This window comes from Engystomops pustulosus, chromosome 1 (assembly GCF_040894005.1).
Source record: "Engystomops pustulosus chromosome 1, aEngPut4.maternal, whole genome shotgun sequence".
Classification (NCBI taxonomy): Eukaryota; Metazoa; Chordata; class Amphibia; order Anura; family Leptodactylidae; genus Engystomops; species Engystomops pustulosus.
In genome coordinates this window covers 106,761,512-106,778,624 of record NC_092411.1, presented here as the reverse complement: position 1 = coordinate 106,778,624, position 17,113 = coordinate 106,761,512, and the positions used below count along the sequence as shown (strand labels likewise).

Here is a 17,113-nt window from a genome sequence, read left to right as displayed (position 1 = left end):
GATATTTAACATCACTGTAAAGGCTACAGGGCTTGTAAATATAATCAGTCATTAAAGAAATGAATAATTCAAACTAAAGAAGGAAAGGCTTCACTCACAAGAGTGACAGTCGATTTGCTTTGTCGGAAACAATAGTAAGTAGAATTTTGACTGCAGCATTGATCTAACTAGAGAGTAAGAATCAGTACAAGAAATAACCAGAATAATTTAGATTTAAATAAAAAAATGTAAAAAAAAGCTTTAAGTTTTAGCATCCAACAGATAATAAAGCTCCTGGAAAGTAACTTCTGTTTTTCCACAATTACACACAACTGTAGCAGAGTATATGAAAATGACAGTATTATTTTGCCATATATTTTTATAACTGAAGTACTCACGATAATGACAAGTTGCTCCCATGTATCCTGTGTCTGAGCAATTACAGTAAAAATCACTCCATGTTTGCGAGCATATTCCTCCGTGCTCGCAATAATTTGGAAAACATCTGAAAAACAACATTTCTGTATTAGCAATTTATAAGATGAAAATCCATGCAACAATCTTAGCTCCATATGAAAAACTGAAAGCATATTTTATTAGTATAATTTCAAGTAAAATTGAAATGTAAAATAAAAAAGCACTGGCAGCAGCTCATTAAGAAGAACAAAAGTGATAGCATATTTCATAACCACAGCTGTAAATGTCATTCTCAGCTATACTGTGGATCATAATTTAATACTCTAATATAACACACAATAATGACCCATGTGGAAAGAATTTGTCTGCTATAAGACATGATTACATCTGATCAATCATAGATCATAATTGACTGAATAAAACCATTATAACCAATATATTTAGTAGTTGCTCCTTGACACCTCAGCCAGAATTGCATTTTGCAGAAACCTAATTAAAAGTTTTGTTCTCCACTAACTAGATTATTTTGAAGCTGGGACATTTAGATATTTTATTAGAATTGTGAAATAGACCAGTGATATTTCAGCCAATTAAACAGTGTTGTATAACAGGTCAATTCAGACAAAGAAAATAAATAACTAGGAAAACATTGCCATATAACTATTAATAATTATAACTAGAGATGAGCGAACATGCTCGTCCGAGCTTGATGCTCGGTCGAGCATTAGGGTACTCGAAACTGCTCGTTACTCGGACGAATACTTCGCCCGCTCGAGAAAATGGCAGCTCCCGCCGTTTTGCTTTTTGGCGGCCAGAAACAGAGCCAATCACAAGCCAGGAGACTCTGCACTCCACCCAGCATGACGTGGTACCCTTACACGTCGATAGCAGTGGTTGGCTGGCCAGATCAGGTGACCCTGGGATAGACTAGCCGCTGGCCGCGCTGCTCGGATCATTCTGTCTCTGGATGCCGCTAGGGAGAGAGCTGCTGCTGGTCAGGGAAAGCGTTAGGGTGTTCTATTAGCTTACTGTTAGGCAGGAGTGATTCTCAAAGAACCCAACAGCCCTTCTTAGGGCTACAATAACGTTCTACTTTTTTTATTTTAATTTGCATCTTTTACCATTTTGTGAGGAATTAGCAGGGGGACTTGCTACCGTTGTGTTTAGCTCTTAGTGGCACACATATCCATAGCAAAGACCGAAGTGGGAAAATTCAGTAGGGGTTGGATTTCTATTAGGCAATAACTCAGTGTCATCTCATCTGGCATAGTAGTGTGCTTCCTTTGATACTTGGCTAGAAAATAGCCATAGGAGAATACAAACAGCTTCTTGAAGCCTACAGTAGCGTTCTATATATTTGATTTCTGGTTGATCTGCTGGTGGCTGTAGTTTCTGCAGTGCATGTACTTGCCAATTCTGAGCAATTTGTAGTGAGACTTGCGACCGCTGTGTTCTGCGCTTAGTGGCGCACATATCCATAGCAAAGGCCGAAGTGGCAAAATTCAGTAGGGGTTGGATTTCTATTAGGCAATAACTCAGTGTCATCTCATCTGGCATAGTACTGTGCTTCCTTTGATACTTGGCTAGAAAATAGCCATAGGAGAATACAAACAGCTTCTTGAAGCCTACAGTAGCGTTCTATATATTTGATTTCTGGTTGATCTGCTGGTGGCTGTAGTTTCTGCAGTGCATGTACTTGCCAATTCTGAGCAATTTGTAGTGAGACTTGCGACCGCTGTGTTCTGCGCTTAGTGGCGCACATATCCATAGCAAAGGCCGAAGTGGCAAAATTCAGTAGGGGTTGGATTTCTATTAGGCAATAACTCAGTGTCATCTCATCTGGCATAGTAGTGTGCTTCCTTTGATACTTGGCTAGAAAATAGCCATAGGAGAATACAAACAGCTTCTTGAAGCCTACAGTAGCGTTCTATATATTTGATTTCTGGTTGATCTGCTGGTGGCTGTAGTTTCTGCAGTGCATGTACTTGCCAATTCTGAGCAATTTGTAGTGAGACTTGCGACCGCTGTGTTCTGCGCTTAGTGGCGCACATATCCATAGCAAAGGCCGAAGTGGCAAAATTCAGTAGGGGTTGGATTTCTATTAGGCAATAACTCAGTGTCATCTCATCTGGCATAGTAGTGTGCTTTGATACTTGGCTAGAAAATAGCCATAGCAATAGGATAGCATTGTTTGGTTTTAAAAACTCAAAAAAAAACAAAAAACACAAAAAAAAAAAAAAACACAAAAAAAAACAAAAAAAAGTAAAAAAAAAAATAAAGTTATAACTCTCATTTTAAAAATGTTTAACCCGAGGGCTAGGGGTAGAGGGCGGGGACGTGGGCGTCCAACTACTGCAGGGGTCAGAGGCCGTGGTCCTGGGCGGGGTGAGACACCACCTGCTGATGAGGGAGCAGGGGAACGCCGCAGAGCTACACTCCCTAGGTTCATGTCTGAAGTTACTGGGACTCGTGGTAGAGCACTGTTGAGGCCAGAACAGTGCGAACAGGTGATGTCGTGGATTGCTGACAATGCTTCGAGCAATTTGTCCACCACCAGTCAGTCTTCCACGCAGTCCACCCATGTCACCGAAATCGCCACTCCTCCAGCTCCTGCACCTCAGCCTCCTCCCCCCCAGTCTGCCCCCTCCCAGGAAAATTTGGCATTTGAACCGGCATACTCTGAGGAACTGTTTTCTGGACCCTTCCCACAGTCACAAACCACTTGTCCGGTTGCTGCTGAGCAATTTTCCGATGCCCAGGTTTTCCACCAGTCACAGTCTGTGGGTGATGATGACCTTCTTGACGTAGTGGAAGTGTGTAAAGAGGTGTCCGACGATGAGGAGACACGGTTGTCAGACAGTGGGGAAGTTGTTGTCAGGGCAGGAAGTCCGAGGGGGGAGCAGACTGAGGGATCGGAGGATGATGAGGTGACAGACCCAAGCTGGGTTGAGAGGCCGGGTGAACACAGTGCTTCTGAGACGGAGGAGAGTCCTCGACCTGAACAGGTTGGAAGAGGCAGTGGTGGGGCCAGACGGAGAGGCAGGGCCAGAGCTGGTGCATCAGCGCCACTGTCAACTAGTGAAGCTCCCGTGGTGAGGGCTCTTGCGGCGAGGGCTAGATCTTCAGAAGTGTGGAGGTTCTTTAAGGAAACACCGGATGACCGACGGACTGTGGTGTGCAACATTTGCCAAACCAGGCTCAGCAGGGGTTCCACCACTACTAGCTTAACTACCACCAGTATGCGCAGGCATATGAATGCTAAGCACCCCACTCAGTGGCAACAAGCCCGTTCACCTCCGGCCGTGCACACCACTGCTCCTTCCCCTGTGTCAGCTGCTAGTCAGCCCCCTGCCCAGGACCCTGGCACAAAAACCCCATCGTCGCCTCCACGATCCTCCACAGCATCCACCAGCGTTCAGCTCTCCATACCCCAGACGCTGGAGCGGAAACGCAAATATAGTGCAACCCACCCGCACGCCCAAGCCCTTAATGTGCACATCTCCAGATTGCTTAGCCTGGAGATGCTGCCCTATAGGCTAGTAGAGACCGAGGCCTTTCGCAACCTCATGGCGGCGGCCGCCCCTCGGTATTCGGTCCCCAGCCGCCACTACTTTTCCCGATGTGCCGTCCCAGCCCTGCACCAGCACGTGTCAGACAACATCATCCGTGCCCTGACCAACGCCGTTTCTGACAAGGTCCACCTGACCACGGACACGTGGACGAGTGCTGCCGGGCAGGGCCACTATATATCGCTGACGGCACATTGGGTTAACTTGGTGGAGGCTGGGACCGAGTCTGACCCTGGGGCTGCTCATATACTGCCGACGCCGAGGATTGCGGGGCCTACCTCGGTCCAGGTGTTTCAGGCCTACTATGCCTCCTCCTCCTCCCACCCCTCCTCCACCTCCTCCTCCGAACTACCATCCGTGGGCACGGCGCCATCAGTCGGTAGCTCTAGGCACAGCAGCAGTGCCGTCGCTAAGCGACAGCAGGCGGTGCTCAAACTGCTGAGCCTAGGCGACAAAAGGCACACCGCCCAAGAGCTATTACAGGGCATCACGGCGCAGACTGATCTGTGGCTGGCACCGCTGAACCTCAAGCCGGGAATGGTTGTGTGTGACAACGGCCGTAACCTGGTGGCGGCTCTGCAACTCGGCAGACTGACACATGTGCCATGCCTGGCCCATGTGTTAAATCTGATAGTGCAGCGTTTCCTCAAGACATACCCCAATCTGTCTGATTTGCTCACGAAGGTGCGCCGCATCTGTGCGCATTTCAGGAAGTCCAGCCCAGATGCTGCCACTCTCAGGGCAGCGCAGCGCCGCCTCCAACTGCCCGCTCACCGACTGTTGTGCGACGTGCCCACGAGGTGGAATTCAACACTGACCATGTTATCCAGAGTTTACCAGCAGCGCAGAGCGATTGTAGACTGCCAGATGTCAACTTCCACCAGAACTGGTAGTCAGGTCAGTCAGCTTCCTCAAGTCTACAATGAGGAGTGGACGTGGATGTCTGATATCTGTCAGGTGCTGAGTAACTTTGAGGAGTCAACACAGATGGTCAGTGGCGATGCCGCCATCATCAGCCTCACCATCCCGCTGCTTGGCCTGTTGAAAAACTCTCTGGTCAGCATGAAGTCGGAAGCTTTGCGCTCGTCACAAGAGACGGGGGAAGAATATTCCCTTGTTGATAGCCAAAGCACCCTGAGGTCTGTTTCTCAGCGCATATCGGAGGAGGTGGAGGTGGAGGAGGATGAGGAGGAAGAGGAGGAGAATGTTGGCGAGACACAAGAGGGGACCATTGTTGAGTCCTTCACTGTTCAGCGTGTATGGGCAGAAGAAGAGGAGTTGGAGGAGTTGGAGGAGGAGGAAATGGACAGTCAGGCCAGTGAGGGGAGTGAATTCTTACGCGTTGGTACTCTGGCGCATATGGCAGATTTCATGCTAGGCTGCCTATCCCGTGACCCTCGCGTTCAAAGAATTTATTCCAGCACCGATTACTGGGTGTTCACTCTCCTGGACCCACGGTACAAGCAAAATCTTCCCACTCTCATCCCTGGAGAGGAAAGGAGTGTGAGAATGCATGAATACCAGCAGGCCCTGGTGCACAAGCTGAAACAGTATTTCCCTTCTGACAGCGCTAGCGGCAGAGTGCGTAGTTCTGCGGGACAAGTAGCGAGGGAGAGTAGGCGAGCAGGCAGCTTGTCCAGCACTGGCAAGGGTACGCTTTACAAGGCTTTTGCCAGCTTTATGTCACCCCAGCAAGACACTGTCACCTGTCCCCAGTCTCGGCAGAGTAGGGCTGATCTTTACAGAAAGATGGTGAGGGAGTACGTAGCTGACCATACCATCGTCCTAAATGATCACACAGCTCCCTACAACTACTGGGTTTCAAAGCTGGACATGTGGCACGAACTGGCGCTGTACGCCTTGGAGGTTCTTGCCTGCCCTGCCGCTAGCGTCTTGTCCGAGCGGGTTTTCAGTGCAGCTGGTGGCATCATCACCGATAAGCGTACACGCCTGTCGACTGACAGCGCTGACAGGCTGACGCTTATTAAAATGAATAAAGGCTGGATTTCTCAGAATTTCCAATCTCCACCAGGTGAAGGAAGCTCAACCTGAATAATTGATCCACTCCTCCTCCTCCTCCTCATTTTCCTCCTTCTCCTCCTCTTTGTACACTAAAGCAGAGGAAACTGGCTATTTTTTGACAGGGCCCACTGGCTCTTGCTATAGTACTTCATGCATTTAATTTTTCTGGAGGGCCACCTACCCGGTCCTCTGTTTGAAACAATTTTTGTGAGTGCCACATACAGGCACTCAATCTATTCCATTTTTCTGGAGGGCCACCTACCCGGTCCTCTGTTTTAAAAAATTTTTGGGACTGCCACATACAGGCACTCAATCTATTCCATTTTACTGCAGGGCCACCTACCTGCTCCTCTGGTTTGAACAATTTTTGGGACTGCCACATACAGGCACTCAATCTATTCCATTTTACTGGAGGGCCACCTACCTGCTCCTCTGGTTTGAAACATTTTTGGGACTGCCACATACAGGCACTCAATCTATTCCATTTTACTGCAGGGCCACCTACCTGCTCCTCTGGTTTGAACAATTTTTGGGACTGCCACATACAGGCACTCAATCTATTCCATTTTACTGCAGGGCCACCTACCTGCTCCTCTGGTTTGAAACATTTTTGGGACTGCCACATACAGGCACTCAATCTATCCCATTTTACTGGAGGGCCACCTACCTGCTCCTCTGGTTTGAAAAATGTTTGGGACTGCCACATACAGGCACTATCCAAATTAAATTGTCTCCATAGCAGCCTCCACACGTTGTCTCCATTGCTACCTCCAAAAGTCGTCCATATAGCTGCCTCCATACATCGTCCCTTTATCAAACGAGGTGTGTCAGGCAGAAATTTGGGTTGTTTTCATGGATTCCACATCAAAGTTGTTAACTTTGTCGCCACCCTGCTGTGTTATCCACAAAATATACTGGCAAACTTTTACCATTTAGGGATATTATTTCAGCGCTTCTTGCGCATCTGTTTACATTCCCCTCACCCGGCATATCCTAAACTTATAAGAACGCTACTACACTTGATCTTATACAAAAGGTTCTTAGAAGTGCTATTTGGGGAGTAGCCTAGAGACAGGGGCTTGGATTGGCGAAAGCTCGCCTGGCAGCGGAACGCCAGCTCCATGCGCATCATGCGCTTCTTGCGCATCTGTTTACATTCCCCTCACCCGCCATATCCCAAACTTATGAGAACGCTACTACACTTAACTTGGTGCAGGCTGGGACCGAGTCTGACCCTGGGGCTGGTCATATACTGCCGACGCAGAGAATTGCGGGGCCTACCTCGGTCCAGGTCTCAAAGGCCTACTATACCTCCTCCCACCCCTCCTCCACCTCCTCCTCCTCCGAATTACCATCCGTGGGCATGGCGCCATCAGTCGGTAGCTCTAGGCACAGCAGCAGTGCCGTCGCTAAGCGACAGCAGGCGGTGCTGAAACTGCTGAGCCTAGGCGATAAAAGGCACACCGCCCAAGAGCTATTACAGGGCCTTCCACATCAAAGTTGTTAACTTTGTCGCCACCCTGCTGTGTAATCCCCAAAATATACTTGCAAACTTTTACCATTTAGGGATATTATTTCAGCGCTTCTTGCGCATCTGTTTACATTCCCCTCACCCGGCATATCCTAAACTTATAAGAACGCTACTACACTTGATCTTATACAAAAGGTTCTTAGAAGTGCTGTTTGGGGAGTAGCCTATAGACAGGGGCTTGGATTGGCGAAAGCTCGCCTGGCAGCGGAGCGCCAGCTCCATGCCAAGATCCAACTAACATAGTTTTAACTGCAGCACCTTTAATCTACTACTAGTTCACTGCCTCCATACATCGTCCCCTTATCAAACGAGCTGTGTCAGGCAGAATTTTGGGTTGTTTTCATGGCTTCCATGTTAACTTTGTCGCCACCCTGCTGTGTAATCCACAAAATATACTGGCAAACTTTTATCATGTACCGATATTATTTGAGCGCTTCTTGCTCACCTCCTTTGGTTCCTCTCTGCCACCCATTGGTTTGAAGCCTGAGTCCATTTAGGGTATGTCGCCATGACACTCTCTAGCCTGCTGCCGCTGCCTCTGCATGCCGTCCCCTATAGTGTCAGGGTCAATTATTGGATGTTTTAGATGCTATCTAGCTTCATTCTGTCACTCTGTCATGGCCATGCTGTTGCCCATAATTTTGGCATAATGGTGCGATTATGCAGCCTCAGAGGCATCCATGCATGCTGCCCCTGCTGTTTCCTGTCCATTTCCGTGGTGTTTCCGAGTATTACATTGGTATCGCTTCATAGACGATATTGTCTTGCTTTGGCAAGGGACGCATCAGGAATGTCTTGACTTTGTAACAGAACTGAACACTAACCCATACAACATCTATCTGGTCCCACAGATTTCCGAAACAACGGTTGACTTTCTGGATCTCAAACTGTCAATACGAAATTCCCGTATCGATACGACGTTATACAGAAAAAAGACGGCCACCAATAACCTACTGCATTACACAAGTTTTCACCCTAGACACCAAAAAAATGGTATTCCAACGGGTCAATACTTAAGGCTACGTAGAAATTGCAGCAATGAGGAGGAATTTAAACGTAATGCCCTAGAACTCACAACTAGACTGAAAGCAAGGGGCTATCCGAAGAAAATTATATCAAAAGCATACATGAGGGCGAAGAACTCGAAGAGAGAAGACATCCTGAAACCAAAAATCAAGACCTCAGAAAACAAGGTCAGACTTGTGACAACTTATAACAATCAGTGGCGAGACGTTTATCAGGTGTTAGGAAAAAATTGGAATATCCTCCTGAGCGAATCCAGATTGGAAACCTACATTGATACTCAACCAAGGATCACATCCAGAAGGGCACGAAACCTCAAAGACATCTTGGTAAAAAGTCACTTCAAACGTCCCACTACTACAACAGGAGGGACCAGAATAAGAGGGACATATGCCTGCGGAAATTGCAATATTTGCCAATACATGGTCTCAACAGATTATCTCCAGGATCCATTTGATGGTAAGAAATATCCACTTAGACATTATATCAACTGTCGTACAAAGGATGTGGTCTATGCCATTATTTGTTCCTGTCCCAAAATATATATAGGACAGACCTCACAGGAACTTCGAAAGAGGATACAAAAGCATCTATCCACGATCTCCATGGCAAAACGGGATTTCAACAGAGACAGAAGTCTTACCTCAGTGGCTTCGCACTTCCACTGTCATCATGGGGGTAAGTGCAGAGGAATCAAGGTGGTGGGTTTGGAAAAAATTTTTACCAACATAAGAGGGGGGGACAAAACCCCACTATTACTACAAAAAGAAACCAAATGGATCTTCCAAACACAATCTATGGCACCTAGAGGTCTCAATGAAGAATTTCTTTTTACTGGGTTTTATAAAAAATAAGAAACAAAAAATTATTTCTACTTTGGGACATGTGACATACATCTGTGTATATTGGCATTGTTTTATTAATACACTAGTGTGTCAACATGAACATTTACAATTTGGACATAATAGCACATACTCTCACACAAATAAAAATTCACAAACACTTTAATTCATGGAAATTAATCACTCTTGGATTGGTTTTGTTTTTAATCACATTTTTTTTTCTCTTTTTTCCTTTGATACATATTTTCTTTTTAGGCACTGCAATATCTCCATTCGAACTCCAAACACATCAGCACAGATTCAAACATGAAATGCACTAAGAAATGTCACAGTCATCATATCAATTTGAAGAAACCGAACAATCACCAAGCACTTTAGACCAAGGCCAGCACAAGTCACTTTATGCATATCACTGTTATTAACTATTGTCTTTCTCTTATTTGTCCAAAAAAAATATATATATTTAATGATTTGCTCATAATTATATATGTACTTTATACCAGCAGAGATATACATACACATATGTTTTTATCCCTCTCATATGTCTATAATGCGTATTGATATGTCACATATAAGGTCTCTTTGCAAACCCAGCTGTTTTACTTAATATCCCATCTTACTCAGGACAAACCCCAGGTCCGGATAATGCACTTGTCACTTTTTATGCCAAACTCTTCTTCCCTTTGCATGTTAATCTGAGCATCGATGTTAGCCCTACTCGCTGAGCCACGATCGCGGCACAACTCTCGCGAGATCTGTGTGGCCCGCGCGTGCGCAGTTCCCCCGCAATGGAGGTGGAGGTGCGGGGGTAGCTGCGCATGCGCGGGACCGCGCGGACGACGTGGGAGGTTCGCGGCAGCGGCAACAGTGATTACAGGTGCATACTAATGAAACACTGCCATAGGCTGATCAGCTGAATGACTTTTGTATATATACCTTCACACTAGCAACACCTCATTACCCCTGAGGAAGCCACGGACGTGGCGATACGCGTGGGGCTCTAGCCCACTCTACCCCCTGTTGCAGGCCAGCAATTAGGTAATAGGAGCACATACCAGTGCTATTATGACTCTGTGGATATCGGGCTCATTTCAGCCTTTATGTATTACCCGCATGTATCTTTTTCAATAGCACTGCTGCTTATACATGATCCATGAGCACTTTTTTGGCTGTTGCAACCTTATTGTTATGGGGATATTGTGGAGGGGTACATTTTTGGTGTTATCATAACCAAACCCTGATGTAGCATGTTATGTGTACATGCCTTTTTTAAGTGTTTTTATGGTGTTTTTGTTTAATAAAAATTGTATATTTTTGAGCTACATTTTGGCTTATATGTGGACATTTGTTACACACCACTCTGTTTTTGTGCAAATCATTCTGTCACTCTGTCATGGCCATGCTGTTGCCCATAATTTTGGCATAATGGTGCGATTATGCAGCCTCAGAGGCATCCATGCATGCTGCCCCTGCTGTTTCCTGTCCATTTCCGTGGTGTTTCCATCCTTTTCTGAGGTTCCCAGGTGTTTGGCCAAGCTTCCCTGTGCAGAGCCTTGGTCCCCTTGAAAAATGCTCGAGTCTCCCATTGACTTCAATGGGGTTCGTTATTCGAGACGAGCACTCGAGCATCGGGAAAAGTTCGTCTCGAATAACGAGTACCCGAGCATTTTAGTGTTCGCTCATCTCTAATTATAACCCATGTCCAGTCCAATTTAATTGCATAATATGATAAAAAAAGAATTACCAAGACTTATTCAGATATAGCTTTTGTTATAATAAACATTCATTAAAATCATTTGCTATTTTTAAAATACAGCCCAATGTAAAGACATATATACATAGGAGGGAGGAGCTGTATAGGTGCACAAAGGTGGGGGCCAAGATCTGAGGAGTATGTAACACAGAGAAGTCACATGTTGGTTTTAAAAATGCATCCAAACCATAGTCACACCCCTGTGACTACATCATAATGTGCGCTGACTGGCAGAGCGCATCGCCACTTCTCTGCCGGCTTTTACAGCAGAGAGAAGAAAGAAGAGGAGCTGCGGTAAGCATTGGGAACCACTGAAAGGTGAGTATGTAAGTTTATTTTTTTTATAGACTACTGTATAAGCCTTGGTGGGCTTTTTCAGCACATTTTTTTGAGCTGAAAAACTCGGGTTATACACAAGTATATACGGTACATACAATATATACAAACAGTTGTAAAAATAAAAAGGGAATCAAAACGGATAACCTTACTAATGGAATACCTCCAGTTATACACGTTATACACGCCCAGAAGAAGTTCTGGGCAGCCTATCCATGTGAAATTAATTCCCCAAAACACTAACAAAAGGAGCCCCCTGGACAAATTTAAATCCAGTGGGTTTTTGCTCCCACCTCCCTGACTGTGATGTAACTGAAAGGGAGAGATTCACATTACTCCATGCCTTTGGGGAGGTACTTTTGTAGATGATTTTGATGAAAACACCATAACTTCTGATCAGAAAATGTCACAACCATGCCATTGCCTTCAGTCATCAGGGTATCTAGTTACTTCTCACCCCATACCAAACTTGGGGTAGTTAGGCTTAAAATCAAGGGTGTTCCATGATGAGACCAGGTTTCCAAATAGCTAACTTCTTGAATTTTAAAAGGCAGCTACATCAAATCCCCTTAAGGGACACCTGTCACCAGGTCTCTGTCACTATTTCTGTTACCTCTACCTGTTGGAGCAGCTCACAAGGATTCCATCCCAGTCTTTATCTAGTCAATTCATATATTAATCATTGTAAAATCCTCTTTTCTTTATTATGTAAATAAGGCTGGTCATATGTTCAGAAGCAGAGATGTCATCCCTGCCCCCCCCCTGCTCATTTCTGTGTGTAATGTATAGTAAAGCATTACTAGTGTCTGTGCTTTATCTGCTGACATGCTCTCCCTCGTAATACACATGTGAGAAACAGACATCACCTACACATGTACCTGACATGTTCTGCTATAACATGGCTGCCTGGAGCAGTTGTATCTCTCTTATACACACACACAGGCTGCAGGGGGCATGGTCGCCAGCACTAGGAAGCACATGGAGAAGCCATTACACCATTATACCTCACATCATTATATAGCCTGTCAGTCAAGCACTGGGGGTGTGGCTGTGCCTCCCACTCATGAATAAGCTGAACAGCTTGAATATGATAATGACTCATTAGACATCTCACAGGTCATTTGCATACAGCTTTAGGACCTCATTGCTTAAGTTTAGAGGCATGTAGAGGGACAATGAAGAGATAGAGGCAGTGCTTTCTAAGGGCAGTTTATGAAACTATATTTAGTTTAGGAGGTTAATTTGCCTGAAGGGTTCTCTTTATCCCTATCCTGTAAATGGGGGATCACAACCATGAGTTAAGTTCAAGTTATTAATAAAAATATGAGTTTCCATTGTCTCTGGTTATCATTTCTGGCTGGAAAGAAGCACACAAAACATTCCCATCCTTTGATCCCTTGCCCAGAAAATGTGCAATGCATACTCTCCATACACACAAATTTCCCTACAGTCTTTTGACAAACATGGACCACCTGGGGTTGCTGGGTGCCACACAAGCATTCCATGCTGGTAGATCCTTTCTTGGCTCAGGGGTGTTCCGTGAGGTGAATTTATGGCTCGCTATCACTAAATTGTAATTAAAGTACAACTACTTATGGCTATTTTACTTATTTTTACCACAGTTATAAGTATAAGTTATAAATTAAGTACTTACAAAATTTAAATGTCAGGATGGATAAAACTACTCGTTAACCCCTGCACAATCATTGTATCAGTTTTTACAGGGAGGTGGGAATTAGGGTACTTCTTCACTAGCTTTCTCTGGAGGAGCATCAGAAGAAATTTGAAGGACATCAGGTGCTGCACTGTGTCTGCAGGTGCTCCAATATGTTATTACATTCATACATCATTGCTAGCAGCTGGCATTTGAAAAGTTCTGATCCCGGGTTTTCAACCCATTATACACCCCAGTTAAATGTGAACCAGAGTATCTTACTGGCTGCACAGGGAGGGAGTTACCTCTATCACCCATGGTACCCTGCTACTGCAATCACAGGGTGATGTCACATGACAGCCAGGTATCTTTTGAGAGATCCCAGGGTTACCTGCATAAACTTCCTATAAAGCCATGCCTAGTAGATACAAGTAACAGATATTATAATACACTGCACTTCAACTGTATTATACAATAGCTCAAGTGATCTCATATGAGTGTCTGCTTGTAGAATAAAGTAATTATATAATGTAAAAACATACTGTTTTAAAAAGAAGTAAATGCACAAACATTTTGGTACTTCCACACCTGTGACAATCCAGGCTAGAAAATGAATAAAGGAAAGAAATTATTAAAATAAAGGAAAACAATGCTTGGATCAACATAATCCATAGACATAATCCATCACATAAAGAATTATATTAAAAGCAATCAAAAAGCCATATGAAACCCAGGATTTTTGCAAATGAAAACTATAGGTTTATGCAAAATATTAGCCCCTATACAGGTGCATTGACAAAAAACCCGAGAGAAATAGCTAGGTCATTAATGTGCAAAAGAGGAGCTGTAGTAAGTGGTTAAATTCCTTTTCTTTTATAGAACAACCAGTTTGAATTGTTATTATATACGGGTATTGTGTTCCGAGCCACATTCCAAAGGTGCACATCAAGATGGATGAATGGTTCCTTCTTTAATCAATATACACATTTTTACTCAATACAGCACTTGTTCTTTCTTTACCAAATGAGATCAATATTTTTAATTATTATTTTAACTCTTAACCTATCACTGTTTTAACTTAAGAAAGAACATAAATGTGTATCATTTCTTAATATCAAGATATGTAAAATGAAATTAGGTTCCAATTTCAGATATGTGCAGATCTATAATAGATGTAGTGCTGTCATAAATGTTATATATTTTACAGCTCACATATTTCAGTTTATCTGACTAGTTATTTGCTGGTGTGATGTCAACACTGGACTGACCCTCCCTCAATATAGAGAGCTTGTATTGGATATTAGATGTAATTTTGTGGAACCTACTAATTTCAGCAGTTACAGACAAGCATTTACTATTTATAGAGGTCTCATGACTTTTCTCAAAAACAAGTGTTGAGGGGAGAAGGAGATTGGGTTTCCAAAAGCTCCAAAATGTTGTCCTCAGAGGTGTCTCCCATTTATGGTTGTGGCAAATATATACGGTTAGCTTTGGTCTGTATTGCATTTCTGATTGCAGTCTTTTAACATACTTCCAAGGTAGTAAAAGAGGCGTGGTTTTCATTGTCCTATCCAGGAAAACCTATCTGCATATTTCCCAGAATGCCCTAGTGGAGCATCAATGCCTGCAATTCTTCACACGCCTGCAAGGTGATCTCAATTGGCAAAGTCTCCGCAAGGAGAACTCTTACTCCCTGATTACAGGCTTTCTAAATGTTTACAGTAAAGAGACTTCAGGCTAAATAATGGCCACTTTTCTATTTAAAAGATGAATGAAGCTTAAATTTACTTATACATATCCCCTCTTCTCCCCTATAATACTGTACTGATTTTCCCTCTATAATATTGTACAACATAACAGATCAAGGAAACACTATAATTTACAGTTAATTATGTATAATTTTATAGACAGTACAATTATCTATGAAAAACACACTCATTGTAATATTCCATGGCAGATTATACATAACTTCAGCTACAGAATCAAAACAGATACCGGTAGTACTTGCATTAAAGGCCTTGTTCTTTTTATTTCATTGAAATAGAGGACTGTAAATTATATTTTTCTGTTAAAAGAATAAATCTGTTTTATTGGTCCTTTGCAATACAATTAAGAAGAGATTTCAAGGACAAACCATTTTTCCTAAGGGCTGAACTAAGTTAAAACAGATTTCTCTAGGTTGAAAAGTTGTTTTAGGGATCTAATAAAAGTCAAGGGAGATTTAGTGTAAACATAGGATGAAAAGAAAAAGCAATTTTCAACTCACTTTAAGGTCATAAGGATATTATTGATGTGTTAAGCTGAAAAAAACTATACTGAGAAGAGTATGAAAACTAAACTTGTATAGCGCAGAAGTGTCAAGCACAATTTGAAGGTAGACAGACAAAATAACATTCAATTCATCCAAATGTAAAGCATATGGTATTCACCAATTTTCAGGAATTATTTAGTAATACATTCTCTGGCATACTCATCCTGTTGCTGCTCTATGGTGTACAATTATGGCATGGATATCGACAATGCACCTTGGAGCCAATGCCAATTCTTTTTTTTACGTATTAAATTTTATTCAGTTTTCAAAAGTATTACCAGTATTTGAGAACAATACCAGGACAAAAGGGAAGAGCTCATGCCAATTCAGCTCATCAAGGTGTCAGCTGTAACTCAGAGAGAGCTCAGATTGCGAGTGATCCGCAGTCAACATAACCACAGCATGTGGTCATCGTAACCACATCATTTAAATGCCTGCAACAAGATTTCCTGCTCTATAAGTGCCCCCTCAAGCGTTTTAAGTGGGTCGATTGTTTGCTATGACAACCCTGGGGTCTCATCTAGCACCCCAGGGCTGTCCATAGTAAATGCCTGTAAGGTTCTGTCACAGAGAGAACCTTACAGGCACTGTGTCGGCCTATGCAATTGCATAGTTATAATACACGCAAAACATATGTGTTGCAGGGTTTTATAATGAACAAGTAATCAAATGATTGCTTGGTAAGATCCCATAGTAAGTCAAATGAAAAAGTAAAAAAAAAATGTTTTTAAATGGAAAATAAACAAAATAAATTTTAAAAATCACCAAAGCCCAATACAAATAACATTTACATATAGCAAAAAAGAGTGAAAATCACAATACAAACCCCACATATAATGTATCCACCTGGCTGTAATGACCGATACAATAAAACAAAATTATAATTAATTAACCCACAAGGTGAACATCATTTTTTCTTTTTTAAAACACAACAAAAATGTTGACTTGTCCCACATAAAATGTAAAAAAAGTGACAAGAACTTTATTAATATAGTTCTGCAAAGTACAACATGTCCCACAAAATTAGGCTCTCAACCAGCACCATAGACCAAAAATAAAAGTGTTATGCCACTTGGAAAATGGCGATGCAAAAATGATACATTTTTCCCCACATTGGGGGTCATTTACTAAGGACCCGAATGGCGTTTTTCCGCCGGGTTACCCGAATATTACCGTTTTTTGCCGATTTTCCCTGAATTGCCCCTGGTTTTTGGCGAACGCAATCGGATTATGGTGCATCGGCGCTGGCATGTACACGATGGAAATTGGGGGCGTGGCCACCATTTTCACTAAAAAAGTGTCGCTTGACATGCGCTTACCTGCACCCAGCAACGGATCATGAACTCCAGTGAACTCCGACGGACTACAGCGCAGCAGCGACACCTGGTGGACATCGGGCGCACTACCATAGTAGATCGCCAAAAGAACCGAATCCTCCGCAGAGAACGCGCCGCTGGATCGCGACAGGACCAGGTAAGTAAATCTACCCCATTATGTTTTATTCCACAAAATTAGTCAAACATAAGTACAAATATTGAAATTTGGTATCGCTGTGATCATACTGACCCGTTGTATAAAAATAAATGCTATTCAGGGTATGTGGTGAATACCAATAAAAAAAAGGTAAAAAATGAATTATAGAGTTGATGTTTTACTACAACTCCCCGCAAAAAAAG

General features: G+C 43.3%; 1 protein-coding gene across 2 annotated transcripts in view; it reads right to left on the bottom strand.

Moving 5' to 3' along the window:
• The window catches only part of CNTNAP4 (contactin associated protein family member 4), a 215,702-nt gene that overhangs the window by 69,171 nt on the left and 129,418 nt on the right, over window positions 1-17,113 (bottom strand). For both annotated transcript variants that reach the window (XM_072150804.1, XM_072150805.1), the window contains one exon: window positions 378-484. In XM_072150804.1, the coding sequence (XP_072006905.1) occupies window positions 378-484 (107 nt within the window). The remainder of the gene's footprint in view (window positions 1-377; window positions 485-17,113) is intronic.